Source organism: Chinchilla lanigera, unplaced genomic scaffold (genome assembly GCF_000276665.1).
Source record: "Chinchilla lanigera isolate Chin_1 unplaced genomic scaffold, ChiLan1.0 scaffold00016, whole genome shotgun sequence".
Classification (NCBI taxonomy): domain Eukaryota; kingdom Metazoa; phylum Chordata; class Mammalia; order Rodentia; family Chinchillidae; genus Chinchilla; species Chinchilla lanigera.
The window spans coordinates 19,684,141-19,703,166 of NW_004955417.1; the positions used below are offsets into that span (position 1 = coordinate 19,684,141).

Here is a 19,026-nt window from a genome sequence, read left to right on the forward strand (position 1 = left end):
AAGTGCAAATAACATTTGTGTGAGTTAGTATTTGTGTGTACATGCATGTGTGTGTGCATGTGTGTATATGTGTGTGTGTGCTGCAGGACAAACTCAGGGCCTCCTGCATGTTAGGTTACCTCTGTACTACCAAGTTACATGTTCCTCCCTCTTTCTATTTTGAGACAGGCTCTAAATAAGTTGCCCAGGCTGGACTCACACATGGGACCAACTCTCCTACCTTACCCTCCAGAATAGCTGAGAGTACAGGTGTGGGCCCCATTTCTTGGTTGCTAATTATTTGTTTATAGAACATAGACTAGAGGATTTCACATGCATTGTAACCTTTGAAACGTACTTTTGGAAGTGGTTAATTTTACTTACCTGTTACAGAAAAAGACCTCGAGCAGATGATACTGAACAACCTACCCAACAGTGGATAACTTGAAAGCAGCCGGATGTGAGCTTATGTAATCTCAGAATCAGAATACCTTGATTTTCATGTATTTTATAGCAAACAATTAATCATTCACTCTCCAAAGGAATGTTCTCATGAAATTGGTGCATTCTTTAGGTGGCCACTTTAAAATATTGGTATTTTATTTTATTTTATTTTTTATTGTTTTGTTTTTTTTTCTGGTACTGGGAATTGAACTCAAGACCTTGCGCTTGCCAGGCAGGTGTCGTGCCACTGAGTTAAATCCCCAGCCCCAAAATATTGGTATTTTAATAATAATAACATATCAACAGAATCTAGATTTGAATTCATAGGCCTTTATATATTTTTAACTTTTAAAACTAAATTAAAATTTGACAAGATAAATAATGAAATCATTCAAATATTACCTAAAATCTGATCCAATTCTCTTCCCATTTTCTGGTTCTCCTGGATCAGGGCATAAATTGGAAGCTGTTTTAATTCCTCCCTCATTTACTGTAAATGAAGAAAAAACAGAAAAGAAACAAAATATGTGATTAGAAATTCAAGGATATTAACTTTAAATATATATGTATATATATCTCCAGTACTTTTTTTGTTATAGTTACTACTGTTCAAGTGTAGAAAGTTGCAATACAACTTTTTAAATCAATAATAAGTAAAAAGTATTTTTTTCCAATTATGGATCTATCATAACCAAAATTTGATGTTCACTTTCAATGATTTTTACTATTCTGAATATTAACACATGAACGTCTAACACTTTGCATCTAATTGCACACAAAATGCGTAACAAATTTCCAGCGTACCAATGCCAGCGTTTCCCCTAAGTATTGCCATGGCCAAGATGATCTCAAGGTATGACAGCATCATTTGATTTTCTGTCATTTTTAAATCTGCAACTGAAAAATCTGATCCTATGGAAAGGGCTTAAAGTTACTGATACCTCTGCATTTTGTGTAGAACAAAGCAATGTGGTCTGCCAGCAATAAACAAGGGTATAAATTGCTGAACATGCTACTGGATTATATTTTAATTCTAAAAAGCAAAATAATGACTTTCCCTTCAAGCAATATCTGTAACTATCTTCTCCTCAGCTTTTGTGCACATTTTCAGTAGTTTCTTCAGCAGACTAAGTAAGTGACAGACTTATCCTTTCACTGAATGTCATCACATTACACAAGTTAATCACCAAGACAGATTTTCAAAAATTGGAAAATGCCTAAACCTGATATTTCTGGTGCATCTGAAAGATATTGTTTTATAAATTAGATCTTATAGCAAACTGGAGAATAACTCCTATTGTTTTGCTCTTTATCAATTTGTTTGCTCTTTTTAAAGAAATAATATTATCTAAATAGAGACGGCAGAGGAAAAAAAGCCTAACCCATTCCAATGGTTTTTGTCCTACACTGTGGTCTGCAATGACCTGTAAAGAATAAAGATTGCTAATTCTGCCCTTGGACATTCTAGTGCAGTTAGACTAATCTAGGACACAGGGCAGCAGGGGTTTTGTTGTTATTGTTAATGTTGTTCATTTGTTTGTTTGAAATTACTTTCAAGGTGGTTCTAACACAAAGTCAAAGTTGAGAACTCCTGGATTTCTGGATCATTTCGTTCATATTGTTAGCTGTTTCCAAGGTGATTATCAAAAAAAGACATCTAACAGGTGATGTCTCAAGACTCGTGACTTAGCTAAGCTGTACTTGTCACAGTTACATGAGAAAATGGATGCGTTTTTATTATTCCAAAATTATTTTTCTAAAAACATAAACTTATTTTCCTAAATATTACCAGCAATGTGCTTCTTGCCAACTTTATTTCATATTCATTGATTCAAAGCATCTGGTATATTTCGCTTTTCTTGGCCCCAAATTTCTATGTAATGCTACTTAGCCTTTCTGGGCTTTGGGGGTACACTTTTGTGTTCGTTCATTCTACTATAGTGGACTAATTTAAGAGCATTGTTGCATAACTACACATAATTCCAGTTTTGCTTTTTGCTTCAAAAACTACCATTTTGCTAATTATTTCTTATGTATGTCTTTGTCATGTTTTCCAGGCATTGTTTTTTGTCCTTCAGTGGTCCAGAGGCTCATCTTCCACAGTTCCAAATGGCATCTGATATGTGTTCTCAAATTCAACCGAATCCCTTTGACACTTTTGTGATGTCTTTATCAGCTACCACCAATCCAATTCGAATATGAAGGAAGATCTCAACTTCCACAATCATAATTTTTATAACTGCTCAAATATCCAATGACTCTAGATTTTCACTCAGTTGTGTTTCTCACTTGTCACCAGTATGGATCCTGGTGACATTAGTCACATCCAACTGCTTGTAATTTTGTAATTCTATGATTGTGCTGAGCAGGTATGTTCCTTATATGCAATTTTTTTTCTCTATATCTCCACGTTTTCATTTTTTTCTCTTTTGTTATCTCAGCCCAAACTAACATTTGAAGATTCAACTCATGTCCTACTTTTTCCAAAAGATAATCGCTTATTTTTACAGTAATATTTTATCTCCTCTTTTTATTTAACTTGGTATCTTTTATGTGAACAGTTTCATGTTTAATTTAAAAATTATTTTGTGATATTATAAATTATTAGCTTCACATTCCTTTAGTAACCTCTAAATAGAGTGATATACTCAATTGGAGGGAAATAAAATTACTTTAATATACCCATACTATAAAAGGGATTGTAACTTTTGAATAAATACATCCTAGTTGTTTGATTGATGACACCACATAGTGATGTACTGTTTTCAATGAATAGAGGAATTTTTTATCTGAAGATAGTCTTTTTCTAACTATTGAAAAGATTTTAATAATATTATTGAATCTCCTATTAAAATATGATCCCTTTAACGTGAGTTGTAATTGAGGAAGTGGGGGACACGACCTAGGGTTAACTACTTTATTAAAGTACAAGATATGTCATAGATGAGGAGTAATAGGATGGTGCTTTGAAAAAACAGTGCCAGAAAACAGAATCAGAAAACGCATTTTTTCATGTCACCATCATTATAGTCTCAAAAAGTAGAACTATGTTAAATATTTCCAAGTGAATTTGAATGGTACTTGACACCTCCAATTTTGACACAAATTTTGATTTGCTTCCCACAACTACTGTTACTCTTATGTAATTCTTATGTACCTCTTCCAAATGAGGACATAAAGCATGGCGAGGTCAAGAAATGGCTCCAGTTCATCCTGCTAATTTCTTTCAGAGTCTGCTTTTAAATCCAGGCCAACCTTTGGAGTCCTACCCTGACCAGACAGCTTTACAAAGCAGAAACTATGTTACTATATACAACTCAAAACATTCTTAGAAATATGATGCCTTAAAATATACAGCATGCTTAGAATTTTCACTATTTTTATCTAATGCATCCCAATTCTTGTGAGTTTAAATGTCACATTTTTTTTCTGTCTCTTTAGAAGTGCTCATGTCAGTCACTGTTTTGGGACATTTTCAACTGAGGCAATTTAAACTGTACAGACAAAAGGAGGGCTTCTGCATGTTATCTGCATATAATAATTATTAGTGGTAAATGTGCAAATTCACAAAATAAATTATGAACAAACTGTACAATCTTTATTTTGTTTATTGATATCTTTTTCCACTGCAAGGTGATGTTAAAATATTTGAATGAAGTTAGTTCATTAGAACAGCTGCTTTCACTATATAATGCCCCTGGGCAATGGGACAGATTCATCATTTTCACTTTTTAAAATGTGAATATTAACTTGAAGCATAGTAAGAATGAGTTCTCTTTAAAATCAAAATATATGAAGAAGGGGCTGCACCTCAAAGAAAGCATTCTATAGAAAGAGCTTTTTTCTTTGGTCTTTAAGCATATTTTATTGCTATTATTGAAGAAATATAAATCTTTTCTTCCCCACATAATAGAGAACAAAAGAAAGTAGAATTTATAGTATTTTAAAAACTAAGCTCTCCGTTTTTTAAAATATTAAATTATCTTTATTACATATGTTTATATGTTTCATGAGTCTTGATTTACTGTATTATATTCTACCTTAAAATGTACTGTAAAATTAAGGAACATCAAAATATATTATTGTTATTATAATCATGTTTTATTAAGACTTCTGATTCTGTAGAGCATATAATCTAGTCTAAAGACAAAAATAATTATATTCTGACTAAAATTCACCCCCAAATTACCTCTTTCTGCTGTTTAACTTCCAGTTGTCTCAAATTTTAGAAATTAGACTTACATTATTCTTATTTGTAAGTCCTTCTGCATCTTATTTTGAACTCACACATCATAGGTATCGTGTGTTAATTTATACTAACAAACTTAGTACTGAGCAAAGAACTACCTTTTAACTCACTTAGCTTCCAAATAGAGTTGGACCCGGGGAGCTCATGTACATTTTATTCTCTCATTTATTTTTCTTACTTTATCATGGTGCTTGCAGGGAGGAACTATGGAATGAATGGATCATACGAATGAATGAATGAAAGAATAGATTTGTAGTAGGAAAAAAAACCATGAGCATTTATGAGTCCCACAGTTTATTAATTCCATTTTAATATTCTGCAAAGTGTTATTAGGTACATTGGGAGGACTCCTACCCATTAAGTTAAATATTTTAAAAATATAAAATATATTATATAAGATAATATTTTATTTTTAATGTCTTCTTGATTTAGAAAAATCATTTTTTTTTCCTTTCTAGACACTAGGACTTTTGAGATTATGTACATTGGGAGGACTCCTACCCATTAAGTTCAATATTTTAAAAATATAAAATATATTATATAAGATAATATTTTATTTTTAATGTCTTCTTGATTTAGAAAAATCATTTTTTTTTCCTTTCTAGACACTAGGACTTTTGAGATTATGTTTACAAACCTATGACTTTTAACGAGAAAGAATAAATAAAGAATCTAAAGTTCAGGCATTAAAACTGAAAAAATTATTTGAATTATCCATTTAAGCAGCCGAACTCTACCAATCTACATTCTTGGAGCTTCTTGAATCTCTTATTAATTCATTTCTTAAACTATAAAGATGCCATTGTGGAGAAAGGGGAACTAGCAAGTCTGTGCCTTACATCCTCCATGATTATTCTCACTTCTAGCCAGGTCAATAAAAGAATTGGTTGCTTTTTAATGTACATAACTTTTTAAATTTAAACAGTGAATATTAGATAAAACTTTTCTTCAATTATTTTGTCCTGTGTCAAGAAATGATATAGAAATGAAAACCAGTGCTAATTTGAGGATAGATACGAAGTGATGATAAAAGTTGCAGTGATATAACACTCTCCTATAATCATGAGACCATTTAGTTGTAAACCTAGTCATTCAGTACTTGAAAAATGAATTATAGTAAAATAAATTTTAAAATGATATTGTTTGCTGTTTTTCAATCTTGAACAAGTTGCCATAAATACTTTCTTTACATTGATGTAGCAATTATTTATGTACAAAAATAAAACCAAAAAGTAAAGAGTTTTAATTTTTTACATGAAATACAATGGAATATCCAAAACTTTCTATAAAATTATGAAGTAAATTATTCACACCTTTTATACAGCAAATGTTTTTTACCATCTGATGTAGCAGTTTCAGGTCTAAATTTCCTCTTTAATCACCTTTAAAGCTCATGAAAACAAAGAAATATATATTTCCACTTAGGCAATATTTTCCTAAGTATAAAAATCCACATACACCAAATAATGCCTAAATAAATCTTAAATATTTCAGTACAAATATACTGAATTTCCCAGAACATCTGAACGTTTGAAGCCTGGAGCATCTCAAATAACGTTTGAGAGACAAAAATCAGAAAAAATTAAACTCTTCTTATATCCTGTGATCCTAATTAAAATTCCAAAATAACTATAGGAGCCAGACAAAATATTAGAGTGTCATAAGCTTAATATTTAGTTCTGCAATCTTTTAACTTTTATTTCATGTTTATGTGATGAAATTTGATCCGCTGGAGTCATCTCACCTGGCAATATTTTTCTATTCATAATTCTGTTGCAAAATCTATGCATTTCTTTCCAATACGTATCAAAAAATTTGCCTGAATCATACCTCAGTATTGATATTTTCTTAAAAACTATCAATCTTAAAAATGTATATTTAAGCCTCACCAAATATGAGAAAAAATCTTATTATTCAGTTAAATACTTTGAAAATAACTATGAAGTGCTCTCCAAACGGATAACTCCGTTTGATTGACAATTTCATATTGTCTGGTGGTTGAAGTTTACTATTCTCATGGTTAAGTAACAAAATGTAAAAGCTTCATTTTAAAGTTAAAACCATAACATTCTTGGTAATATAGATGCACCAAAAAATTTTTTTTGAAAATTATCAAGAGAGAATAATTTGAATAATTTACTACTTATGTTCATAAGTCAATAAATATCTAGGTAAAATCCTCATTAAAAAATTATGACTAATTTTTTATTAGAGAAATTGTTATAATAACATTGCATAAAGGGTTTTGGCGGGCTGGGGATTTAGCTCAGCGGCAAAACGCCTGCCTGGCAAGCGCAAGCTCGTGAGTTCGGTTCCCGGTAACGGAGAAAAACCAAAAAAAAAAAAAAAAAGGTTTTGGAATTGAAGAAAAATAAAGTTAAAAAGTATTTTATTGACTCCTAAGTAATAATTGCATATATATTTTGCGATAACTTCTCTCAATTGCTAGCCACATTTTTTTTTTTTTTTTTTTAGGAATTAGGTGTTGTACGGTAACAGACTTGTTTCCATTCTCTGACATGAATATGCACAGTGAGGTAGGACATTTCTAAAGTACTAGTAATTTGTTTGATAAACATGGCTAACTTCATGAAAAATATTAGTTCGTGCTTGAAAATAAGTGTTTCAATTTGATATTCTTCTAATCTGTGATTATTACACATTACACTTGATTTGAGACAATAGACCTAGAAGCGATAATCTGAGATTATTAAACGGAGCTCAGGTGTTCTAAAAAGCCATGAATTTGTGAGTAAAAGTGTGCATTTAAAAGCATGAACAAAATTATTAATCTATTAATTAATTATCAAAATACTTAGTGTTTGAATAAATTTAAAATTAAAATGTTTTCTCTTAAAATTGCTATATTGTAAAGAAAATGTTCCTTAGAAATAGTTTTCTGTGAAAACTTTGATGTGCTAAAATAAGGATTCCTATAGGAAGCCACCAGTTTGAGAAACCTTATTTTACCTCACATCCTAGAATTACAGAACTTGTCATCTCCTCAAGAGATGAAAGAATCTGTCTATATACTGAAATATGGAGTAAATTTTAGCAAAACCAGTCTATGCTTGGGAAATTACATATTCATCCATTAACTCAATACACATTTAAATGCAATAAAGCACTGAATAATTATCATGCACGTTATATAGATATTAATACAGTTAATTTAGTAAATGCACAAACATTTTGATAAAACACACACAAACAACACAGACACCACAAACTTCACTCTTGCACTAGAGAAAGTAACGAAAAAGGAGTACACTCACAGATAGAAACCTTGTTGCTGTTGTCTTTCCCTGGAAACAATTTAAATCCTCTAGATTTAAAATCTATGGCCTTTTTCACTAGTTAAGAAAACAAACAAAAACATGTATCAGGAAATACAATTTGAAATGAAATTCAAGTTAACCAATTTTGTTAGCATGGAATTATGCAAGTTAAAGAAATGGCTTTCATAAGCCTGATACAGGGTACCCAGAGGAAAATAAAAAAAATAAATAAAAACAGTATAATTTTCTAGTAGTAAAATACTAATCAATGTACAAAATATTTATACATTATTTAGGGAGAAACCTAAAAAAAACATATAAGTACTTTTGACTGTTCAAGTTTTCATATAAAACCAAAATTTTAATACTTGATAATAAACCACATGAATTCATTATTTTTATGGTATAAATTGCACTAGAAAAATAAATATTACTGTGGCTTTGGAATTGTGGGAAGAATTTAGTGATCTAGGGTTTTAAACTAAAGTAAATGGCCTAAAATATTGTCCATTTGAAATATTCAGAAACATTTAAAAAAATGATGTACTTGGAAACTTATTAAGTTCATTTTAATATTTCTGCAAACAAGATAATTTTCATTATAATTGTTTTAGACACTTTGATGTCTATCCAGGGTGCATTAAAAGTGAATTACAATTCTTTGGAATCTTACTACTACCTGAGTACTGGCAAAACTCTGATGTTATGATGTTGAATGTCAATATCATACCATGTGAGATATTACATTATGAACTGTATTAGAAAAAAGTAAATAGTCTAAGAAAAGTTGAAACATATACATTCAATAGAGTAGTCTGAAAATGATTTTATAAACATGAAATATGTTAATATTTTTCAAGTAATTTGGAAGAAAGAAAAAGCTTTATTTTTGTGTAAATATTTAATAATAATTAATATAAATTTTAAAAAATAACAATAGTTCAGAAGACTACCTTTTAAAATTATTTAATGATTTAATTCATACCAGGTGAAATAAAAGTATATACTTAACTCAAACCTCATTAATTAAAAAAAGTTTATGGAATCTGACTCGATGTTCAAATATTCATTACTTAATTCAAGTTGTATGTTCAATTTAAACCATTATAAATTAGAATATTTTGCATATTGCTTTTTATCAGGTTTGTAGTAAAGGATAATGGCTTTCAATGTTACTCATGTAGATTTTCTTCATTCTATAAATGCAGAAAACAAAGATGATTTTTATTTGATACCAGTAGTTTAAAATACTCTTTGCATTAATTCTACCAAATTAGTTCAAATTATGGGTAAATTATTGGTTTAGAAACTCGTTAAAGTGATTTTTTTGCACACTAATAATACCTTCAAAGGTAGGAAGACAGAGACAGGGTTTGATGGCTACTGGAATATGTAAGAAAGAACTACTAATGAATACTATATAAATTAACAGAAGGAAATCTTTAGAATGTGATCAGTGCTTGATTCTTGGCATTTATTAGCTATTTGATTTCAATGAGTATTTGTCTTTTTACTCTAGTTTCTTCTCTTTAAATAAGAAGCTAGAACAAGAGGACTGCTGTTCTCTTTATGGTTTCTGAGATTATTTGTCTGTGACTTGCTGGCAGTGAAAGGGTTAAGACAACTCGCTCAAGCAATGCTGCTTCTTGTGATTCTCTGTCCACACCCCCATGGTGACCTAAACTTTAATTCTAGGGAAGTGTTCAACGACCTCAGCTTAGTTCTACCACTTATGAAGTTTCCTGCTGCCTCAAAACACTTTCAGCAGAAAGTGTTTTGCATTTAGTATTTTGTGCATAGAACTGGAGTTTTGCATTTAGTATTTTGTGCATAGAACTGGAGTTTTTCCATTCCAAATGAGAATCAGAAGTAGGAATCTACCTCCCTTTTTATCGACATTGTACACCTTGCCTTTTTAAAAACTCTAAATGAAGATTTCATGGTAGTTTTAATTCAAATTTTAAATGCAATAAATAATAAAAGACAATAGCATAGGAGTATTCTATGGGTTGAAGAGTTCACTGCCATAAATAATGCTGCACTAATATGTGAGGTGTGATACAAAATACCATTCATATTAGAGTTTTAGTACAGTATGATAATGTCCATGTCTCTCCATTTTCTGGAGATCATTATGTTGAGCAAAATAAACTGTACTCTAAAAGACAAATGCCACCTGTTCTTCCTAAAGTGATTTTTCTAACATCAAAAGAGATGAGAGGAAAATAGAAGGCCAATTATTACAGGACTAGAAGGGAAGGAAGGGAAGAAGTGCAAATTTTGTGGGAAGCGTTTTGAGGCAGCAGTGTAAGGGCAGATAGTAGGGGACATGAATATGATCAAAACACCTTTCACACATTGACATCCCACCCAAACAATGTGAAACTGGGGCACGTGGTATAAAGAAGGTAACAAGAGGGAGTGATTAAAGTATGTCACATGCATGTGCAAATCTACCAAAAGGACACCCATGAATCTATGGAATCACCATGCATTAATGAAAAGGTAGAATAATTGTACTACACTAAGTCACATTGTCATTAATTTTCTCCAAAACTCCCCCTGTCACTTGCTTGGAACACACTTATCCCATTGTTCTTGCCACATTCTAAAGATGTTCTGGAAGTCCTTGTTCAACAGCGTTTTAGTTGCTCTAACATAGCTGTTCCTACACCATGAACTGATTCAAAATTTTTATCTGTCATGACTATTTTGACTTTGGGGAAGAGCGAGAAATCTCAGAGTTCCAGATCTGGTGAATAAGATAGATTATCACATGTTTTTGGATAGATTATAATCATGTTTTCTGAGGCCACTTTTCTATTGCATGGTACTAGGCAGGAGTATTCACTACATTTTTTATCATGCTTCCTAAAGGCATGTGTAGACTTCTAGAGGATGTCTAGAACTGCTTCAGGAATGGGCAAGATAATACTAGCACTCTGAGAGAATGAGGCCAGAGACTGGAAATTTGAATCCAGAGTGGGCTATTTAGGGACTTAGCAAGACCCTGTTCAAAATTAAAATTAAAATATAGAAAGAGTTGAGGATGTAGCTCAGTGCCATGGACCTGGGTTCAATCCCTAGTATACACACACACGCACACACACACAGACACACACGCACACACAAAGGTGGCAATAACAGTAGAATAAGTGTGTTTCAGGTGAGGAAAAGTATTTGGAGAAAGGTTAATGGCAATATTTTTTACTATAATTTTAATTTAAAAATTCTTTGTGTGTTTTGATTACCTCTTATAAGTGTGAGGTAGGAAGTATAGATGCAGGGATAGGGCATGTTTATGTGCATGCCTACATCTAGACTGGATTGTCTGGTTCTATGAAATAAGGGACAACTTCTGAAGACAAAAACAAGTGACTGCTTTTGGCCAAGACTGAACCACTTCAGACAAAGTATGTAAAGTACTTTCCTGGTTCTAAAAGGACATTACTTGATTTCTTCTTTCTTTCCTTGTTTAAGCATCCATATATGCATTTATTATAAATTTCAAAATATCTACACTGCTAAAAGTAAAAACTATAAAACAGGTGTGAAGGTACCAGTCTGTACTGACAACAGAGGCAGAACACCAGCCTGGTCATTTTATCAAGACTGTCTCAAAATGGAAAAATAACAATAAAATAGAAAAGGGCCAAACAGTAGCTCAATGTGAAGCTGCTGGGTTTAACTTTCAGCACCACAAATAATAATAATAATAAAACTACAACTATAATACAGATGCAAAATGCAAAGATGAAGATCAGGAAATGATCACTATTTGGATATAATAGGTGTAAATGAATAATGATATAAATTTTTTAAATTCACACAATTTTTAAAAAATGTTAAACAGTAAACAAATGCTTTAGAACATTTTAATGAAACAGTGAATATTTGTCTTAATAAAAATAATGAATATTGCAAATTACAATCACAAGACCCTGTTATAATCCATTCACCAGAGATTTAACATCTAATACAGAAGTGCCTCAGTTCATGAACAAAACGCCTCAGTTCATGAACAGTTCATGTTCAAAAACAGAAGCATTGGGCAAAATTTTGCCTCTCTTTGCAAACCCCGCATAAGGTGCCAGTCCCAACCTTGGTCATCATTCCCAGAATCATGAAACAAATTAAGTTTGTGAACCGAGGTACCACTGTACATCATTACAAAGTAAATTGCACTATGTATAAAAGGTACGGTAAATGTCAGCATGTCATCAAAAGAGTGTTTTTTTCCACCAACCACATTTAACTAATTAAAAAGCCTAAATTTAAACAATGATATATGTCAATAAAAACATATAAAATTCATAATTTTAGCGTCAAATGTAAAACTACAACACATTATGGTCTTTTGTATAGGTCAAGAAGAGGTTGAGGTAATGTGCTTTTTGTGGCTAATTCTCCACTGTTCAGTTAGCTGCTCAAGGGAGGAAAATACTTTGCTCATGCTGTACTTTTTTAAATGGATATCAACAATCATGTACAATGCTTTAGTTCTGGGTCACTCAGCAAGGAATGTTCTCTTCCAAGAATTTCCTTTATGACTCTTGAGCAAGGAAGGATGGAAATGCCAGATTAAGGCATTTTCATTTGTAAACCTATTCTTAGAAATAGAAAATCTACATATGCTCTAATACACTTAGCACTAAACGTAAGGACTATTGTCAAACACATAAAATCAATATCTTTAACTTCTTATGTTTTCATATGCTAAACAATTTCAATGATTAATTTTCCTGCTACTTTTATGGTTAACTTAGCCTTTTTAGCATAGTAGAAAAATGTAAACATGGGAAAGGTCTGGTAGAAAGAGGGAGTAAGTCAGCAATGAGGTCCATTTCTGCTTGGTGGGCAAATCACTTTGTTTCTGTAACAGTCGTTAGAACAAGTTCAATCCCCCATGGTGCCTTATCACTGTGCAGTTTGCAGGGTCCATTAATGTTCTGTTATTCTCAAAACAATCTAAATTCTAGATTGCACTTAAGAACTTACGAAAAGAAAATGAAGTTGATGGAATATTACTTAGGCATCATCTAATGTTAATGTTAATCAGCTCCTCAGTTATTTTAAGTCATTTAAATGAAGTATATTATAAAAATGAACAATGCATGTGTACCTATGCTTAAGAGCCTCATTTTGTTCAAACAGGTATTTTTTATAAACTAAGTGACACTTGACTTTATTTTTTATGTGAGATAATGATTTTGAGTATATATTGAGAACTTGTGATATTACTGCGGTGGAATAGATTGGGAAGTACTGGAGTTAATGTTGGTGACAGACATGTTGTAAAACTGATTATTATATTGATTTGATAAAGGAAATTCAAACATGAGTTGGAGGACGGGAAAAGATAACTTATGTGATTCTTCTATCTTACAACTTCTATAGTTTAAAGTCAGGAAATATCTCCTCGTTTCAATGTCCTTATTTTAAAACTGATGGGTTTTCACTATACAATCTCAAAAGTTGTGTATCCATAATTTATGGCTCTATTTAATGGATATGTATGTCATTAAAATTTACAATTTTCACAACATTTATCTTTAAAAATGAAACAAATAGACATTTTGAACCAGTCATTTTCAAATTTGTAGATCTCTCTTCAAAAGAGTAATATTGTCAGGGCATCCCGAACCCCATCTCATTTTCTTAAGATTGTATTCTACTATAACAGTAACGTTGTATTTATAACAACGTTTTAAGTTTAAGTTTATAGTATTTATTTGTTTATAGTATTTATTTTGACAATAAAGTATCCTGCAAGTGTATATTATAAATCTGAGATTCAGTCCAATCATGGTTAATTCTTTTGAAAAGAAAAAAATTCTCATGAACAAGCAAATATTTTGTATCTTACTAATATTTTTAATTATTTCTGCTTCACTTAACATTGATATTCAAATGTAAAATGATTTTCTCTCTTTGCTTTGTATTAATTGATATGGCATCTGAATATGTAATCCTTAGCTTTTTTTTTCCATTGATTAAAACTATTTCTTTCTATTCAATAAATGTATATTAATATTTTCCTTGATGTTTTGCATATGGAAAATAACTGTAGTATTTGATTTTGAAAATAAGACACATCTTAGTTTTGATGGTGGATTTATTTACACTGATGCTAAAATACGCAGCCTACGGCCGACTAGGAGTTTTAGTATAGGTTAAAGCAAAGTTAAAATAAAGTATATTAATTGTTGCATTTCTCTCACTGGACTCGGAATTGGCAGATTTGCCTTCAGTCCCATGACATGAGACACACAAGTTAGCTTTTCTGTTCAGTTCTAAGAGATTAATTTGTTTAGCCTTAACTATCTAGAATTAGAATCTCAACAAAAGAAAGAAGGAAAGCCCATTGTAATCAGAATTATCAGTTCTAGCATAGGGATAAAGAGGATTTAGAGGTTATAAAAGTATTTATCTATGTTAAGAGGACAGATTTCATTCTGTTGTTTATTAAAAGGTGAATAGTAACTCCATGTCTCGGTCATGGACATTCTGCATTTGTTGATCAAAAGACTTATTTGGAGCCCAGTGGGGCTTTGACTCCTTATGTCTTCCATCTAACCCTTTAGAATAAGATGCTGGCATAAACGTTAGACTGTATTCCTGCAGTGTCTTCTTTACCATCATTCACACAAAGTTTGCCATTGGCTTAAAAATACAAATTTAAGAGAAAATACTTGCTTTGTACATATTCTGCTGCCTCATTTTTAAAAAAGTGATCAGAAATACGTCACAATTCGGGGATTTTTCTGGATTTTACAGGAAAAAGTATACTGGAAAATTCAGCAGCATACTATCAGTGGTTCATCAATCATTGTGAAAATTACTTTGTTTCAAAGCATGCTAACAATAAATGAACATAAACCTTGCATATGTAGAAGTACTAATGGTCACCATTAGATGAAAAACTACAGATGCAACATAATAGGTTTAAAAATACAAACACACAGTTTTATAGGGACATAGATTTGTGAGATCCAAACTATTTTCAAATTCTTAGTAATGGGGTACTACTTCAGTTTATTAAAGCATGCTATATATTCATTTTTATAATTACTTAAAGTGTTAATATTTACTTAAGTGTTATAATTACTTAAAGTGATAACATTTTCCTTTTTAAATACCTCTAGAAATAAATAATATGCTTCTGACACCTTAATATGCTTTTGAAATCTTAAAATTCTATTCATACCAACATACTAGTTTGTGGATAGCTCTTATTCTTGCATATAGAATAAGTGAGAATAAAATGTTTGTGATGTCTGATTATTAGCAAAGGAAAATATAGGGTGAAGTTTACCAGTGTACTTAATTTCTGTAATTAGCGTTTAGCAAGGGTTTCATAATGTTAGTTACTTGTACCACTTTTATTAACAGTTACATTGTAAGTAGTCCGTTTTAAGACTGTTATAACTGGTGGTATAATAAACTAACATTTTTTTCAGCCATTTAGTATGTTTTTCACTGCGTATGAATATAATGTTCAAATTATCATCTACTTTCCTCAGATTACTATTTTAAATTTTACTTTTTTACACAAATATTAAAAACATCCCCAGATCCCTGACCAAAATAGCAAGCTTAGTAGCAATGTATAAAAATACTTTAAAATATATAGTCATATTAGATTAAATGAATATATGAAAATTTTCAATATATTTAAACATCTTCCTAGAACAGGCCCATTTTTCATTTTGCAAATCAAGATCCCACAAACACAAAGCCTCAAACCTTGAAACAAGTTCCACCAGGATTCAAAATCCTTGTAACTGGTTTACTACAAGTATGAAGTATAAAGTATTCCACTTGGGAAACAGAACAGCAACGGGCTTGTTAAGGAGACATTATGTTTTATAAAAACCATTTGTTAATATCCACCCGACTTATATGTTGAGCTAACTGTTACTTTTTATGTAGGAAACAGTGGACAGACTATCTTGGTGAAGGATCATACCATCAATTGTTTGATAAAGATTCTAAAATTAATATGTGGATTTTATTCCTTCGTAGAAATGAAAAGCATGCAGAAATTCACAGCACTTGTTAGATTACAGCAGATGTACCCGCAAGGCTTGGCATAGCAGGTCCTACAGTTATGGCGTGCTGTAAAATGTCAGGGCTACATGAAAAATGTGGGATTCTCATATTCTCTTCAGGGATCCTTACAATTGGCATAATAAAAGTCGCCATATGGAAAGACTTTCCATTGGTATGGATAACAGATACTTTTAACACTTTAGAACTGGCTCAGACTTTAATTTAATGAAATTCTTAATCCTTAATTTCTGACAGCTTCAAGGTACCTAACTTTTTAAGGTTTTTTAGTATTGGAGTTAAATATTAAAAACCACTACTTTATACATTTTCTTGGTTCTTTTTTGTGTGATATGTTCTCTTAGACAGATTTTTTTTGTTATTTTTATAATTTCTGTCCTCATGAAATATCTTTACTAACAATTTCACTGTAAAATATAAAAATGATAACATTAATATTCTTTTACTAATGTTAAAGTAGCATTTTTCATATATTTATTTTACTCTCTATGTTAAACATTACTTATCCATTATGTTGCTTTTTAAAATAAAAGGGAGCAACTGTTTGTATAATATTACCCACAGCTGCTCACTCTCTTTTGATTATGTGTAGAGGAATACATCCTTCCACTACAAATTTAATCAGTGGGGTGAATAATTTTAAATTTACTAATCCCAGAAAAATGAGATGAAAAACTAACATTTTTTCTCCTCTTTTTTATTTTCGTTGTTACATTTTATCCAAAATCCTCAGAAGAAACCGTTGTACCAGTAGCTGGATTCTACTTTAAAACATAGGTAAACTCTGATGTCTATTTAATGTAGGGGTGTACAGCTAAATTCATGGCTGTTCCAGGAAGCGAAACACTCATAACCAATGCATACTTTACATGTGAGTTTGTCTTTTGGGGCCCATTCAAATATTTTTTCTTTCTCTGCTCAGAAAGTTGAATGAATTTTCTGTAATGTGCTTGTGATATGTTGTAAAATGTTGTATGTCTGTTAATGTTTCCCTCCTTTTATCTTTAAAATAAAAAAAAAATCAGAAAGTTGAATGAAATACTTTCTATTCATGCTACATAAATTGTGGCAATGTACCAGCAGAAAAGCAGGGTATCAGAAAACATGCCAAACCTACTGAAATTAAAAACTGCTTTAACAAAGTCTTAGCAGTATTTAATTTTGCAAAACACTGGACTCTTCCAAAAGACTTTATTCTCTGGGGAATTCCAGTAGGAATATGCAAGGAAGAAGGAAAGTAAGATCAAACTGTTTTTCCAAAGGGTCCCTCACCATGCCTTTGATTAGTATTGGCTAGGATCCTTAATTAAAAGGATATACAGCAGTCCTTTCAGGTCAGCCTGATTCAAATGAGTTTTTGCGCATTTTATGGCCTTTATTCCATTGGTTTGTGATGGAATCATGACCTCCCAGCTGTTACTACCCTAGGTTACATCATGTTCCTTCGTGGTTTCTTTACATTCACTTACTTAGAAACAGTCTTTTTATAAATACACTCCTTGAATTAGCACAAAATTCCACTGCTTTCAAGTGGATTCTGATGGGCATATCACTGGTACATGAAAATTATTAGATATTTGATATTAAACATAATTTTGAGGCACCAAATTCAGAGTATCATTCTTTACTACATTTGTCACACTTAATAAAGCAGTGTATCAATAGAATTACAGCAGTTTGTTATCATCTTACCATTTGATGTTCATTTATTTTTTAGGAAAAGTTTTAAAGAACTAGATGAAGCAATTGCACACTACCTTTTAGCAATTATTTTCCCAAGAACCACAGAAAATTTACAAAGAGAGAGTAGATAAAAAGGATGTTTAATAAATAGGCTGTAATGAACTAAGGGAAAAATTGGCAAAAAAGAAATATAAACATAACATAAGCTTGAAATGAATTTATGTTACACATAATTTTGATACAATATATATGAGAACAATAAGAATAGTAGTAAATCAAACTGTATATATACTATAAAAAAATACAATATATAGTGATGACATAGTTTCCAATGCACTATTAATGTTTTTGTATATAAATATTATACCATACAAAAGATATATTTATATTTATATAATAAATATAAATCAACATCTGATTTATATTCACAATATACTATAAATATATTTATATTTAAATGTATTTGTATTTATATATTAACCAGATATATTAAATCAGATATTGATATATTATGAATATATATTTATACTGACATATAAATATATACATATAATCTTTATAGATACTTGGTCCCTAAAAAACTGAAGAGATTTGTATATAATTATATGATATTTTCTTCTAAAGGTTTTAGCAGGAGTACTACCATTTATTTGTAGCTTGGGTAGCAAGTAGCATAGGCCTACTTATAAAATTTATAAAATATTCGTGTGAAATTGTTTCTTCCATTTCTACAGAGATGGGAATGGAGAAGGACCAGGTGGTTTACCAAGGTCTTACATACACTAATGTATTATTTTCCTCAAGTCGACTCTGACACTGCAATGCCAGCATCTATGCCACCACCTAATTATGGATGGTAGTTGTTCATTCAGTAACAAGTCTCAATTGTATATCCTAGAGAACTAGAAATACATGGGATTAGTGTACCTTATGCTCATTTATACTTTTTAATTCAAGGGTAATGTACAATTGTACGTATAATCAATATCTGATTTAAGTATATTTCACTTAAATATTTAATTTAGAAACTTCACAAACTAAATTTCATAGAGAAGAAAGACATAGAATATTTCCCTATAGTGTCACATATAATGTCATGGTTTGAACCATCACATTATGGTACTATATCTTAAAGGTATGAAGATATGAATGAAATAAAGTGTAGCAAATTTCAGTTGCTATATGAAATTCAGTTCATCATCAATTCTTTTATTAACATTATCTTCGGCTACATTTCTTTTGAATGGAAAAGTTCAGGAGAATTGGAGTTTTTCTTTCTTAAAGTGAGCCTACTCAATGAAAAATTTCTCAACTCTCCAGAGT

The 19,026-nt window shown here is 31.0% G+C and overlaps 1 protein-coding gene across 1 annotated transcript in view; it reads right to left on the reverse strand.

The window, feature by feature from the left end:
* The window catches only part of Csmd3 (CUB and Sushi multiple domains 3), a 1,085,099-nt gene that overhangs the window by 643,449 nt on the left and 422,624 nt on the right, over positions 1-19,026 (reverse strand). The window contains exons 8-9 of the mRNA XM_005381888.2: positions 7,948-8,025; positions 826-913 (exon numbers count right to left, since the gene is read on the reverse strand). Of these exons, the coding sequence (XP_005381945.1) occupies positions 826-913; positions 7,948-8,025 (166 nt within the window). The remainder of the gene's footprint in view (positions 1-825; positions 914-7,947; positions 8,026-19,026) is intronic.